The sequence below is a fragment of the Pteropus medius genome, unplaced genomic scaffold, assembly GCF_902729225.1.
Source record: "Pteropus medius unplaced genomic scaffold, Ma_sr-lr_union100, whole genome shotgun sequence".
NCBI lineage: Eukaryota > Metazoa > Chordata > Mammalia > Chiroptera > Pteropodidae > Pteropus > Pteropus medius.
Genome location: NW_024342475.1, coordinates 3,013,629 through 3,031,543, shown reverse-complemented (window position 1 = coordinate 3,031,543; position 17,915 = coordinate 3,013,629). Strand labels below are relative to the sequence as shown.

The window sequence follows — 17,915 nt, the reverse complement described above, 5'->3', positions numbered from 1 at the left end:
ATATAACTCATACAACTTTACACCAGAAAAAAAAAAAATCCAATTAAAACATGGACAGAAGGTGAAAAAAAAATGAAATCTTACCATTTGTGACATAGATGGACTTAGAGGGTAATACGCTAAGTGAAATAAGTCAGACAGAGAAAGACAAATACCATATAATTTCACTTATATGTGGAATCTGAAACACAAAATAAATGCACAAACAAAACAGAAGCACAGAGAACAAACTAATGTTTACCAGATGGGAGGGGGGTTGGGAGGCTGTGTGAAAAGGTGAAGAGATTAAGAAGTACAAATTGGAAGTTACAAAATAGTCATGGGATATAAAGTACAGCATAGAGAATGTAGTTAATATACTAGATTTATTGAGGGTCTCACTCTGTAAACTATATAAATGTCTAACCACTATGCTGTACACCTGAAGCTAATATAATAATCAAATGTTAACTGTAATTGAAAATTTTTTTTAATGAATTTAAAAAAAAAAAAAGATACTGCTTTTTAGAATATAAAAACACCCTTAACTGGTGAAGTAATGGTGAAACTGGAGTCTTTCATTTCTTAGGCATTTCTTATATCTCGGTACCAATCTTGAAAAGCAATAGAGTTATACATATCAAGAACCATAAAGACTTTTAGCCTTCAGACCTAATAATCTCCTTGATAGTAATTCATCATAAGGAGATACGTGTAGCCCCCAAATTGTGAATAACCTAAATAGTTTTTATGCAGACATTCTAACTATTATTAATGCAAATAGGATACAAATAATTTTACATTATGGTTATTGCATTTTAAATTGAGTTTTGTTTTATATTATAAATATAACGCTACAAAATTAATGTACATGTGATAAGTAATATGCAAGGAGAAAAAAAGTAGTTTGTGGTGGGATTGTGCTTTTACTCAAGTTTGGTAGTGTCTTCCCGAGTAAAGACTACTGCTTTGCTAAACTATTCACAGGGTGACATGGGACTGCCCGGACCCGATGGGATTCCATCAGACGGCAATCATGCCATCATCGGGCCCAGGAATGAAACATTCCACCCAGATCAATATAAGGTAAAGGAGCTTCACCAAAATTGACAGTTCCCAATCGAACTTTAAAAAAGGAAGGAAAAAAGGTAACTTTCTTTGATCTTATTCAAACAATCACATTCAAAGTAGAAAAGGCCTCACTATCAAATTGTGCCTGAAAACACAACTATTCATTCCATCAAATAACTACAATAGTCCACATCTTAAACAATTGTGACAAATTTGAAACTACATAAGGATCCATAAAAAAAATCTCCAATTTATCCTTAAGTACATGAGTCTCCTGTGTAGACATAGATTATAGTCAGAGCATAATTCAAACCCAGTATATGAAACTACACAACAAAATGTTATAGTCTGCAACATAAACCTACCCTACTTTTACTCTTTGCTGACGTAAAGCATCATCGTGGGGGGTTTTGGGGGATCAAAATTCATTTTCTGGCCCTTATGATGTCTATTAACATTTCATTTGATTAAAAATGTACTCTTGGAGTCTAAAATAAAACTCAGCATCCTGCTGTACCACTTACTCGTTCAGGTGGCCACTAAACCCTCCTGAGCCTTCATGTTCCTTATAGAGCTGCGGAGTGGATTACAGGAGGCCACAGGTGAAATGTCTGGTAAAGTCAGGCACAATCAAAAGGAACCAAAATAAAAACCTCAAACATAGAATATAATTCCCAATACTCAAGTATTTGTTAAGATGGAGTCTGGGTGCTTAGTCGTTCATGGGAGAGGCAGGCATGACCGCTGCCTTGGCGGGGGGGCGGGCATTAACCTAGGCAGCTGTAGGTCAATGTTAAGTGACCTGACCATTGATGAAAGTGGCCTAGGAGGTGGCTTGTGTAAGACAGAATGCCAGAGGGAAGTGAGTCAGAAGCAAATGGTTGTGTGTAACTGAGAAAGTGGTACATCTTGGACAACCAGGCAAGAGCAGGATCTCCACTGAGTGTGTCAGGGTGGTTTCTGGGCGGGCCTCTGGCTCCTAGTGGTGACCTGATCATCAGCCAGGTAGGGCCTCTGTCCAGGAGCTGAAGATGGAGCCCAGCCAGAGCAGGTTCTACCCATGCTGAGATTCTCAAGCTTCCGAAACACTTTCCCTTCGTTTTCTACAACCAAGAAGCAATGGTTCCAGGGCTGGGGCCCAGCCAGCCTGCTGGGGGCAGTTTGGGGCCACAGGGATCTGGGTGCTCTCCTAGCAGTAATGGAGATCAAGGACCCCGCCGGTCACTACATTTCTTTCACCATTTTAGGCCAAGAGAAGTGGAAAAAATAGGTCAGACAGTGTTAACATTTCTTTCCAAAGCCATTTTTGCTTGGAGTTTTAACACATTCCAAATGTGTCTTTTCTTCAAAGAACCCTCCTAATCATATTTTATTTACATGAATATTATCATTTGGGGCTTTTCTCTGGGCATAGTCTACCGCCACAGGACGTTATTACATGCCTGCAGTTGTGAGATGATAAAGGAAAGCACATAGATAGAGACAGCCTTGCAATCACAGCAGAAATAACATGATTTAATTTATATTATGAAAACCCAAAACAAATAGCACATTTTTCCTTGAATATGGAGCTGCAAAGTTTAGATTTGTTTGTTACAATTAATTTATAATGCTTGTTTGAAGTTTTATTAAATATATTTCACCTCATATCATAAACCCTGATGAATTTTTAAATATTACTATTTTCAAATTAAAGAGCATTTCTTGTTTTTCATTTTCTTCACAGGGTGACAAAGGAAGTGAGGGGGAACCAGGACGAATAGTAAGTCACGCAATAAAGATATTTCTTCTCCCTAATGGTTCCCAAATTTGACATGTTCCTATTGCAATAGTAGTGTGCAGGAGTTGTAACAACCCACCGACTCTTGGTTTCCAGCCCATTTGTCTACAGCAAGAAAGCATTATCATTTATTTTTATGCTTTCCTTCAGAAAATAGATTCAGAATGTCTTCCTTTTTGCATAATAAACACCAGCTAATCAACATTTTCAGAAGTCCATAAAATGAACCCAAACTCTTTAAAAGAGAAAATATGGGGAAGGGGGCAGGTTTGATGGACTGGCTTCTGTTTTAGGGGTCTAGCCATACAATCACTCTGCCCTCTTTTCAATCTCTGTCATGACTGCCCCAGTGCTCCCAGTCTTCCTACATCATACTTACTAGAGGGCATGAGACTGGTATCCTAGATACGTGATGATCCAGGCAGATCTCTACTAATCTGCCATTCTACTGGGCTGGAATAGAGAACCACAGAGGCAGGGTGGCCACGGGGTGCTAAGAAATGGAATCCCTGAGCAAGTAAAGAGTAAAGTGGTAGCCACTCCCTCAGGTCTCTGTGTTTTCTCCTAGGGCATTTCCTTGAAGGGAGAAGAAGGAATCATGGGCTTTTCAGGACCGCGGGTAAACCATGTGTTCTATGTCTGTGGTTTGTTTTGTTCTGTTTTTTCAATAGACTTTATTTTTAGAGTAGTTTGGGGTTCACAGCAAAGCTGAACCAAAAGTACAGAGAAATGTCCCTCGCACCCCCTTCACCTCTACACACACAGCCTCCCCCACCCTACATTTCGAACCAGAGTGGTCCATTGACTACAGCAAATGAGATGTACCTGCACTGATTGACGCATCATTTATCTCCCAGTAACTGGGGTTTTTAAAACTGTGTACCTCCATTTGGTGAAGGATAGGAACAGAACACAAACACATTTCTGCTTGTATTAGTTAGGCTAGATTAATCTTTGGTAACAAAAATGTAGAGTCCATCAAAAATGTTCCCAGGGATATGGGGCAAGAGAGTATCTCCTCTGAAGGAGATTCAGCCACCTGTGGCTCCCATGCCCTAGGACAGACCTCCTTCTTCACAAGGTAGCCTGAAATGACACCTGCCACTTCCGCCGCCCCCCCCCATCAGCCAGAACTCAGTCACATGGCCAAACCTAGCCACAGCAAGCTGGGAAATGGGCCAGGAAGAAGAGAAAGTGGCCTTATAATAACTGTCTGGTGGCCATTACCACTAAAAAGTCATTTGTTACAATCTCTGAAAATAAGAACAGCAACTTTTATTAGAGTGCAGCCCTTTTTATATCTGTACCGTTCTTATACCATCTTCATGGATTTCTCCAAATTTCTTTAAGTGTAGATATGATGCATTATATGAAAGTGTCGCTAAAATGATCCATCTCCTTTCGAAAATAAAAAGAGTTTCGAATGGTTTTGATATATTCATGTAAAGTATTTTGTTTTAGTCTATGCCAGGTGCCATAGTAATGCCCTCTGGAAAACATTGCCAGGTATTCTAAGCTGTTATTGTTTCTATTTTCTGTTCAACCCAGGGTGCCCCTGGCTTCGATGGTGAAAAAGGTTTACCAGGACAAAAAGTAAGTGTGATGCATAAAATGCAATCTGCTCCAGGCCTGAAACATCTCACAAAGGTCAAATATGAAGACTATAGAATCTCAGAAAAATATTGCCCCAGAAAAAAACATTTAAAACTTTCACTGCATTTACCATAGCATAAAGTAATCCTTCACCCCAAATCATTCGAGATGCTTGAGTCGGATTATTTAGCTTTTACTCATTTTGCAAACTAGCTCTTTGATTCTTTCCTTTGGTTCTCTCCCTCCAGACATCACATCAACCAGTCCCTACCAGCTACGGCTTTTGTACCTTCCAGTCTCAAACCTCTCCTCCGAGTCATTTCATGTTACTCTTAGGAGGGTTGTCAGTGTGGTGACCAAGGAAGGGATCACTTAGATTTTTTATGTATTGATCTAACTCACTTTGACACTTTGTTTATCTTTAATGATGACCCAATTAGTTATTTTTACCATGTGTTCTGCAGAGAGATTTTTGGCAATTTCTAAAGAAGAAGACATTATGTGAGTGATGTGTTGTGAATCTGGATCAGGCTTAGAATTGTCTGAACAATAGGTCATATGAGAGAGTACACATAAAAATAGATTGTTTAAATTAATGATTTATTATTTTCACTATTCATTATCTTTACTAATTCAATCATAGTATACATAGCACACATCCTTCCCATCACAGAACCTGGAGGCAGCCAGTGTAAATAATTCCGTGGGTATTTTTTCCGATAAGCACTAGTATACAAAAGAAATGCATTTTTATATGCATATAACTTAATAACAGAAAGTAAATATATTTGCATTGTTCTGCCACTTGCTTTTTCATCTAATGTGCTTTGGAAATTGTTCCACATTAGCACATACTTACAAGCTGTACAGAATTGCAGTCAATGGATGTACCATATTTGCTTAACTAGCCCCCCACGGTGGTTTCTAGCTGCTTGCTACTTTCAACAATCACACATTCAACATTATGGTACACACACCTTAATGCCCATGGGCTAGTATTTTCATAATTCAGTCCTAGTAGGCTTTTAAAAAAGAGGCTTTTTTAAAAAATTGATTCAGCCTCCAAATCATGACTCTACTGAATCATGCTCATGGCTCCATGGCAGGATGGTAGCATGACATCTGGAGAACCATAAGGATGCTGCTAGCGAGTGCCAGGTCTCGTCGGTCCCGCTTCAGGGAGTTCTGCCATGTTTGTTCTGGCACTACAGATGGGACTTGGCCTCCCAGATTTGGTTTCTGACTTCCACCGGCTCTAGGCACGGGCATCTTAACCCCATGTTCTGGTTTTGACCACTCACAGTGAGCACCCATCTTGATGTCTTTCTGCTACCTTAAGTGATCTCATTTTTCCCATTTCTCTCCTTTTATGCTAAACTCAGGCCAGGGATGAAACCAGGATTTGCCCTGATTACTCCCATCTTTTCGTAACATTAGTAACCGATAGTAGTACACCCAAAGGTAGCGTACCTGGAGCAATAGTTATCCATGCAACACTCAGCCAAAGGCCAAAAGGATGAATTCTAGCATTTAACAGTAATTCATTTCCACCTACCCCATGTAATTAAAATACCACCGTTAATACTTTGATTGCCTGTGATGTGCTAGTGAAATCATAATTATGATTTGTTTTTCTAAACCCAACACTAAGGAGTTACAGCATTTTTAAAATGCAGCACACTGCCCTCCTAGAACTCTGTAGTTAATGAAGAACAAGGTGTTCGCCAGTCACTGACCGCCTGGGGCCTCTAACTGCGGTGTCTCAGATGTTGAGATTGAAGGCTCATGTCTTCCAGTTTGCTTTCTGCACTTGCGACAACTGGAGAAAATGCAGATACTTCCAATTAAGTGGAGTATCTCAGTTGCTGCCGTGAAATGTCTTCCTCAACTATACAAATAGAGATGCTCAAGATGTACACACATGGCTGAGTTGTTCTGCATGTTCGTGCCACACTGTGCCACAGACTACCATGCGTCTACCATGTGTTATCTCGCTTGCCAAGTTGCCATTACTCTCCAACTTCTCAGTTATACTTATAGGCTTTGGTATAAGTATGTAAAATGGAACCAGTAACCAGAGGCAGCTCCAAGGAGCAACTGTTAACACCAACATAAACATAAACAAAATAGGATGAGCCAAAAAAGAAAAGATTCTAGGAAAGATTTTGCTTTCTCTATAGGAGCAGAGAATCAGCTACCCCTCCCTCATTCCTCCTGAGATTGATAGAACTTTAATTAGTTCTGGGGATGCTTGTTATTGCTTGTTGATGATGTCACAGCACCGCTGAGCAGTGCTTGGGTGGCCCAGATGGCATATAGATTTGACGGTCTAGCACATCGTTTGAACTGGATTGTAACACAGCTCAGACAAATGCCTCATTACCAACCCCCTAGCCATTGGCAAGCTCTTTAATGATTCCTATCTTATGGGAAGGCCTCTAAGTAGATCATTTTTAATATCAGAGAAATTTGCCTTCACTTTTGAATCTTCGGCTCCACCTAGTGTGGAAGAAAGTCAGTCTAAATTATAGGCCCACCATGAAAATTACAAAATTAAGCCAATCTTAGTTCATTTTAAACAACATGACTTTCAGCATACATGCTCCTAGATTTTAAAATATTCTGTAAAATAATCTGATAATATCCATTTTTTATACCATTGGTACCTGGCATTCTGAATTTTGGGGGCTTTACTATGCATGCTCTTTAAGCAAAATGGAATAAATTTTTGGATTTTTAAAAAAGGTTTACATATCTACCCAGATGTGACATGGCTCTTTTGATACATATTTGAGGGAATTAGAAAGCAACAGGTAACATTAAAGCTTTTTTTAATAAAGAGAAAAAAATTCTAAATTGAGAGGCTTTAATGCTCCTGTTTGGTACTAACTGAAAATTTTCAAAACTCATCTTGGAGGAAGGTTTTAATAGATGCATCAGGTTGTCAACACAACCCCACCGATCAGTCATAAAACTACTCAAACTTGGCATCTGTGCCTCCAGAAGGGATGCATAGGAAGGACACAGCACCCTGCATGAACTATTAATGCTCAGAAGATGAACCTAAGCCTAATGAAGCCTCTAGATCCAACAACTATTTTAGAGAAAATAGAGTAGGTAGTAGAATATTTGCAGTACCGATGACCCGATTTCCTCAACAGCAACAACAAAAAAGAGTTACTGGAAAAGTAGAAAGTAAAAGGAAACTATCGTGAATTAAAAAGAAAATGAAGGAATATAACAGCCAAATGTCGTGTTTGGACTTTGGTTGCTGATTCAAACGAAGCAACTTTAAAAAGACATTTTTGAGACCAAAATCAGGAAAAATTGAACAGAGAATGGGAAGTTGGTGATTTTAATGAATTGCTGTTAATTTTATTAGGCATAATAATAGTATGCCTAATAAATTATATGTTAGAGATTAAAATAAGCATCGCACATCTTTCTTGCAGGGAAGCAGAGGACCAGATGGTTATCAAGGCCCCGATGGACCCCGAGGACCCAAGGTGGGATCAGTTTTCATTTGGATGGTTTTCAGTTCTTTTCTTTGGATTGTGTCCTGATCACCTCCTATTCACCATATGGGACAAGGGAGGTATCCTCTGTGCAGTATAAGAATAGGTAACCAAACATATAATACCCAGCACTGAAGAGATGAGATGGACACTCATTTATTAGTCACATATAGCCCAGCCTCAGGATGCTGCACATCACACAGGGCCATACAGAGGTTGCATGCACTTGGAAGCTGCACCCAGAGCAGACAGAACTATGGGAGAGGCTTTGTGGTAAGAGGAGGGTGGGGCACCCCCTGGTTCCCAAAGGACAATGTGACTGACTCGTTTAAATAATTGCATGGGCTGGCAGGGAAGTGAGATCCAGGAGGCTGAAGATCAGGTAGGCTGCAGCTGCTCCAGCTGATGAGGGGACCAGCCAGGGAGGGAGGTTCTCCTGTTGGGTAGGTGGCAAGTCTTGTGAGGACAGGGGAACTCGTGATTAGGCCTATGGGACCCAGGAGGCAACACTTGAAATATTAGAGCTTACAATCCAGATGGCATTGTTTCAGGGTGTAGTCGTATCACCCCTGTGGGGTGGCTCAGATACCGTTATCAACAATAGAACAGTCTACCCTGCAGAAAGCAGCCTCTTGACTGAGTCCAGTGTTTGACAAGAATTTCAGAGTGATAGTGGCACCTACCCACTTTGTTGTCTCTTGGTGTGTCTGGGATGCCTGGACTTATTGCCACAGCACAGTGGAGTGGTGTCCCAGGCAGAATCTATGGTTAAGTTACTCAGAATAGTAAACTAAGCTCATGGTCCACATGCAGCTTTATTCTTTGGAAATATGCAGTGTCCAGAACTCCAAAGGGCCAGTGTCGCATTTCTCTATTTCCCTCTGTTTTTCCTCCAGGGAGAAGTGGGTGACCAAGGCCGCCCAGGCCCACCTGCCTATTCCCCTCATCCTTCTCTAGCTAAAGGTTTGTGTGCAATTTCTCCTGCATGTTTACATTACATGTACATTCTTTTCTGTTATAGACACAGAGTCATAAACTGGCAAGAAAGATTTATCTAAGTAAAAGAAAACAAAGCAAACAAAAGATGGTTAGAACATAACCTTTGTAGAATTTCAGTCTCACGTGCACCTTCTCTTATGGCTTCAATGTGGTATCACAGGAGACTCTCATTTTGCCTCTTCCTGAGAGAGTGCTCCCCACTTTCCAGGTGAGACCCCTCTGTGGGGAAATTCTTCTAATTCTGTATACTTTGTGCAGGTTCTGGTTTTGCCATCTGCAATATCACTAAAGGTATCCAGTCCTACACATCAGGCCTCTATGGCAGGAGGCCACACCACCTTCACTCATCATGCTCCATCTGTACCAAGATGCTGACACCCCTCTGCTAGACAGTCTAAAGCCTGGAATTGATCATAAGCACACTCTGTAAACAGTCATAGCCCTTTAAACTTCAAGGAACTAAATCCCTAGATGTTTTCACATAAATAACTCCCCAGGAAGATGCTTCACTGTCACAGTTGACCCCAGCACGTAAATGAAGGATGTTGCACGTGCTGTGGCTAATGCTCATCTTCATTTTAGTTCAGCTTCCAGTGGGTGAGATTATATTGAAATATTTTCAAACTCTATAAGAGCAATGGTCTCTGAATCTTTTTGAATGTGCATCCTTCTAAAAAGATGTTTTTAAAAAGTGTTTTGAGCACTCCCCTGAATAATTATACATATATTTATTTATGGATACTTTATCCATGTCACAGGAAGTTCCATAAAGGCAGAGATTGTAGCCTGTGTGGTTCATTGTTGCATCCCCAATTTCTAGAACAGTTCCAGGCACCTAGTATGTACTCAGTGAATATTTATCTGAATAACTAAATAATGTACATGCTAAAACATACACATCAGAAGGGATTTTAAAGAGTAAAGTTTTTTTAAATAAAGATGCTTTAATGCGTTCTTCCTATACTAGTAGATCATCTGGCTCTCTCTATCATATATGCCCAGGGGTCAAAGACTCAGTGTCCTGCTTAGATGTGAATCATCTGTCAGTTTAATAACTAGTTTTGCATGTCTTCATCCGACATGCCAAAGAACATAGCAATACCACTTGGTGTTTGTTTGTTTGTTTATTTAGAAGTAAGGCTTATAAGAGCATTCATGTGTTATTCACCCAACAAATCGTTATAAAAAGCCAATCTGGGTAGGAGCTGGGGTTCAGAGGAAGAGGGGGCTCAAAGAGAATCAGCCCTCCACACATAGCTCCTTGGCCCCTGATGCCATGCCTGGTGGAAGGATTCCTTCTTTATTCTCACATGAGACTCAGTTGCTTATCCAACCTGATTTTCCATTACCCTTGTTCACCTGTAACCTGACACTCCAGCCCAGCCCTGCCCAGCGCTCCCAGCTCTGTGCTTTCAGTTAGGCTGATGTCCCTCCCCTCTGAGAGCCCTTCCTTCCGCCATCCTCTGCCGTCGCCCTCCCCTGCCTCTCATCCTCATCAAACTCCACCAGTGTCTGAAGCTCAACTGTCAGGGTACCTTCTCCAGGAAACCTGAGTGCCCCTGGGCACAATGCTTCACCTCTCTGTAAAACTGGGACGATGAGACTATCTGTACCACGCGGTTCTATGGGAATCAAATGTATGAAAAGTATTTAATGCTCAGCCTAGTGCACACCGCAATAGCTCAAAATGTTATCTACTCCTATTATTTTTATCCTCAATGGTCCCTCGATATCAGATTTTTGCCCCCAAACAATCTTCCCCTCCTTCAAAACCTCTCTGTGTCTTTTTGGCATTATGTGCCCCTCTATTGTTTTATGATATTTATAGGAATCTTGTATCAGCCCCATTTGTTTGGAAATGAGCTCCTTGAAAACAGGGACCACCATATAGTAAACATTTGGACCCCCACCATGCTTCAGGAAATGTGCAGAGTATTGGTAAATATGTATTTAATGAAACAGGTGAACATCTGATGCAAGTCCTAGACCACAAGTCCTGTTCTTACTGTGGGGCCCATCTCGGTTTCAGGTGGCAAAGGCGATCAGGGATTCCCAGGGACCTCTGGGGAGCAAGGACCCCGGGGTGAGCCAGGAGACCCCGGCCCACCAGGTCCTCCTGGCACATCCATCAGAGATGAAGGTAATGTGTTCCACGGTATTAAAACTATGACCCAAAGTATGTCCTCTCAGCCCTTCACATAAACCACTGACCCCTTACTGACTGCACAGCTTGGTTGGTGCTGGTGCTCTTCCCTGTAGACTAGGATTAGCAACTGAACCTAGTCTCACATACATGTTTGGATGTCTTCACAGAACAACTGGACCTGTGACAGTAACTCTCTCACTAGGTTAGACTCTGTCACTAATGAGTAACTAGCATGATTCTGTCCGTTGGCTGGGAAGAGCATGGGCAGTCAACAAATGTTGTTGCCAAGAGTTGGCAGGAAATCTCAGGCCATTATTCGGAGGCAAGAAAAGAGACTTTTTTAAAGTAAAAAAATGGTGATGAAATATACCACTGGCATCCACCCCCTAAGTGACTGCCTGGACTGTAAATCCACTAGTCCTGCTGGTGGCCTCCTATGGACAGGAATGCCAATGCAGCTCTTAAATATCAGAAGTTTCACACTGCTGGTGATTGTTGTTGGATTTTCAGATGGGAAGAGAGGCTTCCCAGGTGAAATGGGACCCAAAGGCTTCATAGGAGACCCGGGCCTCCCTGCGCTATATCCTGGCCCACCAGGAGCTCATGGAAAGCCAGGGCTTCAAGGACCACCAGGGCCCACTGGACCACCTGGACCCGATGGTAAGTGGAGGGAAACTCAAGGGAGGTGCATTTTGGTGTCCAGACAAAGAAGCCTGCCCCTAGCCATATTTTCACTTGGGTTTTCTGCTAAATACTGTCATGAACCAATGCAGTAGGCAGCTGATTAGAATGTAGCAGGTGCTCTGTGGTGCAAATAGAAAAAGTTGGTGATGGAAGAAAGGCAAAACCTTGAAAACCTGTTGAGTATCAACAGTCCCATGGATATTGCACAGTACGTGTTGGCTGACTGTGGCTCCAGTGAGATCGATCCTTCAGTGAAACTTCTGAGAGGTGCAATCCCGAAGCAGATGAGAGATGAAAGCTGTCGGGTGATAAGTTCTGGAATAAGTCCTTCTTCCAGGGTGGAAGCCTCACGCCTTGACTTGCAGCCTCTCTCCTCTGATTAACCAACAGTTTTAAGCAAACTTGATAATCTTTCTTCTCGGCCCTCGCATAATCAAAGCTACAACTGAACAGGTGGCATAGTTGATCACAAGAAGGGATGGCTGCACCATCTGTAAAAAGAAGTGGCAGCCATTAGCCAAGGTCAAGATAGAAGACTGTGGAAGTCTATAAAGTAGACAAGCATGAGAATCTGTCCCCACATGCTACCTTGGAACATCATCAAATCATAGCACAAAGTAGTATTTCCAGATTACAATGTTCCTGTGGCACATCTTTTAGTTAAGAATGCTCTCAGGGGGCAAGGAAGTCTGCAGTCTTAGAGCTTGCCTTCAAAAATGATTATTCTTTTCAGCTTCTGAGTTTAAAAAAGATATGCTTTGGACATTGCAAAATCTCTTAATGGGAACATTTCGTCATTTCAAGAGATTGGATAGTTAAGGCATTGGAAGAAGACATGAGGTCACAATTTCTTCCTATGTAACAGGACCATGAGTTAGCAGCCTTTTCTTTTCAAAATGTTTGACTTTAAATTCTCTGATATCACTCTTGATAATCTCTATGGCTTCCTTTCTCCAAAGAGGAAGAGAATCATATTTGCTAACAGATAGTGTTTGGTTTTAGTTAAAGGTAAATTCAAAGACCCATGCTTTAATTGCTTTTGGAAGATTATTTCTCTTTGCCATCTCTAGAAGGAAAACTGTTGGAGGCATTGGAAGCATATCAGCACATACTTCTTTCATTAATAAATCAGCACTAGCATCTCTGATTCTGTTTTGTATTCTACGGTAAATTTTAAAGTTAATATGGTTCTACATTCCCAATTTTCCTTCGACTGGAAAAATTTTAGGTGCAGATATTTCCCTGGAATTTGCCAGTTCATTTGAACAATGTTGTCTTTAATTTTCTTTATCCTTCAAGTAATATTTATTACTGTGGCATTTGCGATAATGGCCACATTTCTATGAGTGTTGTATATTCTAAATAAATGTTATTTGTTGAGTTTTCCTTTTTGGGCAACAAAACTTGATGTTTGAAAAATAAAAGCATGCCTTTTTAAAGGACTGTGATTGAAAGATAACCTTCCATTATTCCTGTAACTACATTCCATTGCGATAAAGACACAAAGGCATGCCACTTGCTTTATAAATCTTGCTTAACGAACTTATGGTTTACTAACATGAGTCATCTGTAAACACATTAACTTATTTCTGATTCATATTTGTAGACTGAAGAGAGAATTTATAAAATAGATGGAATGGTATTTGATAAATTTTATCAACTAAAAATTTTAAAAGCGTACAACTTAAGTTCTCCTTGAAATATTTGTCTTATCCCATGAGACACATTATTTCCAATCATCTTTTTTTAAGCAATCTCTTATACAAAAAGTAGCCAACCGTAATGGTCTTTGAAAACATTATTGTGTATAATCAAAATTTAATATCAATGACCTTGATTCTCACAGATTTCAACTGTTCCCCTGAAATGAAATTGTTGAATTCTTTTCTTGTTAACTGCATTTCATCCTGTTTTCTGTATTGTTACTATTGAAAATCAGAATTTTTAGTGTTTTGCAGTTCCAGCAAAATCAAATCGTGAAGTCAGTTTGCTTTCTGAGCTAAATGTTTTTGCTTACCCTTAGTTCCAGCTGAAGCAAGTGTGGGGCAGTGCTATTGTGTTCTGGAATAAGTCAAAGTACTGCCTGGCTTGTTGTGGTCAGGAAAATCATCTTGAAAACATCTAAGAGGCACACTGCTATTCTATAGGACTTGTTTGAAATTATTAATTTATTAGATAAATGAAAAAACAACAACAACATAGGAAAAAGGAAGGCTGGCACTGTAAGACAGCCACACTGTGCCTTTTTTACTACATTTACAAACACTGTAAGGAACACCCACAATCTCTTTGTCTCACATTTAAAATTCCTGAAGCATCTGTGATTAAATAATCACCTGTGATACTGTACTTCTCATAACATATTGGAAGGACTTAGAGGCATAAAATAAAGCCCAGAGTCCACCACTAGACTGAAATGCACTTGACCCAGTCACCAATGACCCATGGAGCCACTTCCATGGTGTCATTTTCCTCCATCAGCAGCCTCTCAACAGCAAGGATGCAGCCGACATCCCCTCCTTCACACACTCTCTTCTCTGGCCTTCCATGATGCCCCACTGTCTTTAACCCACTATTATTTTAAAGACTTTTTTTTTTTTTTTGCTGGCTCTTCCTTCTTCTTCCCCCTCTACCCATCCATCCAGTAGATGATGAAGTTCCTTGAAGTTCATTCTTAGACCCCTGTATTCTCTCCCTATCTATCTTGGTGAACTCATCCATTCACATGAATTTAAATACAAGTTCTGTGCCAGCACTCCCTAATTGTGTTACTAGCCCTGTTCTGTGTCCTAAACTCCAAGCTCATACCAACCATTAACTCATCACATAATCAATACTGTATGTACCACAGACGTCTCCAATTTCATGTGTCCAAAACTTTGGATCTCCTGCTCCCCAAATCCCCCACCCACATGCTCCTCTCCTGGGCCTCACTCATCTCCACAGACCCAGAAGCACAGGCCGGAGCCCTGGGTGTTCCTCTGGCATCTCACTCACCCACACAACGAATCTATCACCAAGTCCTAGCGATTCTGCCTCTTGAATCTAAAATCTTGAATCTGTCCATTGCTCTTCATTTCACTGCCTTTGACCCGATGAAAGTCACCACAGTATCTCATGCTTAGTCAGCTGGAATATCCAACCCACTCATGACCGGCTTCCATGCTTTTTCCAGTAATTGTCTACACAGCCAGCCTGTCCTTTTTACATGTAGATTAAATTGTGTAACTTCCGTCTTTAAAACCCGTTAATGGCTTCCTATTGCCCTTGGGATAAAATGCAAACCCCATTCCTTAGACCACGGGGCTGGCATGACCTCATTCCCCTCCCTTCCTGTGACCTCACTCCTCACTCATCTTTTTTTCAACCTCAGGGACTTTTAAACAAGTTTATTCTCTCTCAGGAACATTCCCTCCCTCTCTATTTTGGCTGGCCATCTTTTTTTCTTAATTTAAGTGTCATGTTCTCAGAAAGGACCTTCCTGACACCCTCTCCCCAATTTTAAATGGGCTTCTCCCTATTACTTTCTCTGAGCTCCCTGTTCTCACAACACTTGTCATAATTTGAAATTCTATGTTGGTCTATTTACTAAGATGTATCTGATGTGTATCTCCACATCTAAACTGGAAGCTCCATGAATTTCTGTCAGTTTTGTTTCCAACTGTATACACAGCTTCCAGCACACTGCTGGACACAGCATAGGCTCCAGGCAAATGTCTCAACGATGGATGGATGGATGAATGGATGAATGGATGGATGGGTGGGTGGATGAGAGATTATATTAAATATGTAATGAGACCAAATTACATGGGACAGTAGTCATTGCCACCTGGTCATAAAGATTTATATTTACCTAGCAGTGTTCTGACACTTAAATTTTGTTGTCATTTTCCCAAGCAGATAGCAAAAGTTTTTTTAAAATTGATATTTTCCTCTCCTTCTTACTTCCTTAATCACCTCATGCTCTCCTCTCAGGAACCATGAGGTGAATATGGCAGCATGTGTTTTAATTTGTTGGAGGAGTTTCATCGGATCTTTGGAGGTGTGAGCACTACAGTGTATAGCAGTGGGGAGAACAAAACAGGTCAGGGAAACAGATTCCAGGCCCAGCAGCGAAGTTTCCTGGACATGTGAAGCCCCAGTCCGTCCACAAGATGGTGCTCCTCTCGAACTGGATGTGGAGAGTTTTGTTGGCTTTAGCAGGGTATTTCTTATACCTTTGCCTAGTGGGGAAATGAAGGATTGTGTCAGAGCCGTGCAGATGCTGGCAGGACTTCTGAAGTACCCTGACCCCAGCTAAAGGGGTGAGGGTCGGGACTGGGGAGGTGGGTCACAAGTTATCTACGTTAATGACATGAACTTCATGTGTGTGTGTGTGCATGCGTGCACCGAGGAGCGAAAGAGGAAAGAGTGTGTTTATGCTGTGTGTGGGAGGGTGGTATGTACATGTGTGCACCTGCTCCAAGGCAGAGGACAGAATAGGGAATCAAGCTAACTGTAATATCTTTTATTATCTTGTTTTGTTTTGTGTTTTGTCTTTTGGGGAAGCAGAGGTTTGAATCCAGGTCTTTAGCATATAAATAAAATACATAATCGAAAAATCAGAAGCTTTCCGTGGATTCAATGTTTCTCAAAAACAAAGATTTTTATTTCTAGACTTACTGAGCTTTCACATCTCTTTCCATCGCTGAAAACTGTGGCCACAGAACAGTCTCCGTTTCTTTCCTAAGGTGTTTTGGAATATAATTGGAGTGTGGGAGTCACTTTTACTCTCTGTGGGGAGATTATCTGAAAACGTTCCCACACTGGATTTGGCAAGATGTGGGGTCCCTCGTGCTGTGCTAACGTGCCGGCTCCTGTGGCTTTTCTCCTTAGGTTTCCTTTACGGCCTTAAAGGAAGAGAAGGAGAGGCGGGCTTTCCTGGGACTTCTGGTTTCCCTGGGGCTCGTGGGCAGAAAGGATGGAAAGGTAAGGAATGTCAGAAATATGGAGACGGGGTAGGGGGATGCCTCAACCCTTCTGATCCACCTCACCCTTTCACTTGTCCTGAAATGAACACGATCCTTCATTCCCCCACTGGCCTCCTTTCCTCTGAAAGGGAATTCCAGTGAAACTAAGGTGGGTGATGTCTGCACCCAGCAGTCAGTTTGCTCACCCGTCTCTATTCTCTGTCTGCCATCTTCATCGCTGAATTTTCAGAAAGTGCAGAGCTCGGCACTGGATAAAAGTGATGAGCAATGATTTCTTAGGCTGAATTCAGATGCAAGTGCTTGGCTCCAAGGCAATCTAACAAGTACTTGCAAAGGGCCCATCTGCTGTAGAGTGCTTGTAGAGGAATCATCTGGTCTGATCCTAAGGATAACTCCCTGAGTTAGGAATTAGTTAATGGGCAAGGAGGCCGAGGCTCAGAGGAGTGATATGACCTGCTCAGCATCTCACTCCCACTTGGTGGTAAAAGTGCAGTTGAAACGAGCTGTCCTCGCTTTTCTCTTCCTGCTGCAGCTCAGGGACACCGCCCCTAGCTCAACATCCTTCCCTAGGACAGGTTAGCGCAGGTGGCCCCTTCTCTGTGGGACTGTCAAGACCTGTGGGATGTGTGGGTGCATTGGTGCCCCACTGCGGAGGGGGCTGACTGCAGGAATCAGACATCTGTGGGTGAGCTGTACAACTCAGCCCCACTGAGCCATCATCTGTCATCATCTGTGCCCTAGGGAGCCAACCCTAGCACAAGCACCAAGCTCCCTAGGTATAGCCACAACAAGACAGAAGAAGAGAGGTAGTGTATTTTTTTCTCTGCCTTCCCATGATCTTGGCCTCCAAGCGTTCAGCTCTTGCCAGGCTGCCCACCTTCATGGCTCACCTTCACCTGGACCCTGGAACACCATCTCCTCCCTTTGCCCCTGAGTCCCCGTGGTGGCTTCCTACAGCTCCTGTCACTGAGTCCTCAACTCCAAGCATACCCCTGTAAATGGTCCCATTGCTTAAGAATCTTCAATAAACATCACAGTAGAATTCTGCACCCTGAGGAGACCACGACTGCACACTTGAGTGACTCATGCCCCTCATCTAAGGAATAGAGATGATAGTCCCCACTGTCATCACTGTGCACAGAAGTGTGAGGACCAGAGTAGATGATGGCCATGGAGTA

The 17,915-nt window shown here is 41.8% G+C and overlaps 1 protein-coding gene across 1 annotated transcript in view; it reads left to right on the top strand.

The window, feature by feature from the left end:
* The window catches only part of COL4A2 (collagen type IV alpha 2 chain), a 183,410-nt gene that overhangs the window by 121,131 nt on the left and 44,364 nt on the right, over positions 1–17,915 (top strand). The window contains exons 13-21 of the mRNA XM_039866280.1: positions 967–1,065; positions 2,777–2,812; positions 3,399–3,449; positions 4,379–4,423; positions 7,876–7,929; positions 8,835–8,901; positions 10,967–11,077; positions 11,594–11,743; positions 16,643–16,735. Coding sequence (XP_039722214.1) covers positions 967–1,065; positions 2,777–2,812; positions 3,399–3,449; positions 4,379–4,423; positions 7,876–7,929; positions 8,835–8,901; positions 10,967–11,077; positions 11,594–11,743; positions 16,643–16,735 — 706 coding nt within the window. The remainder of the gene's footprint in view (positions 1–966; positions 1,066–2,776; positions 2,813–3,398; positions 3,450–4,378; positions 4,424–7,875; positions 7,930–8,834; positions 8,902–10,966; positions 11,078–11,593; positions 11,744–16,642; positions 16,736–17,915) is intronic.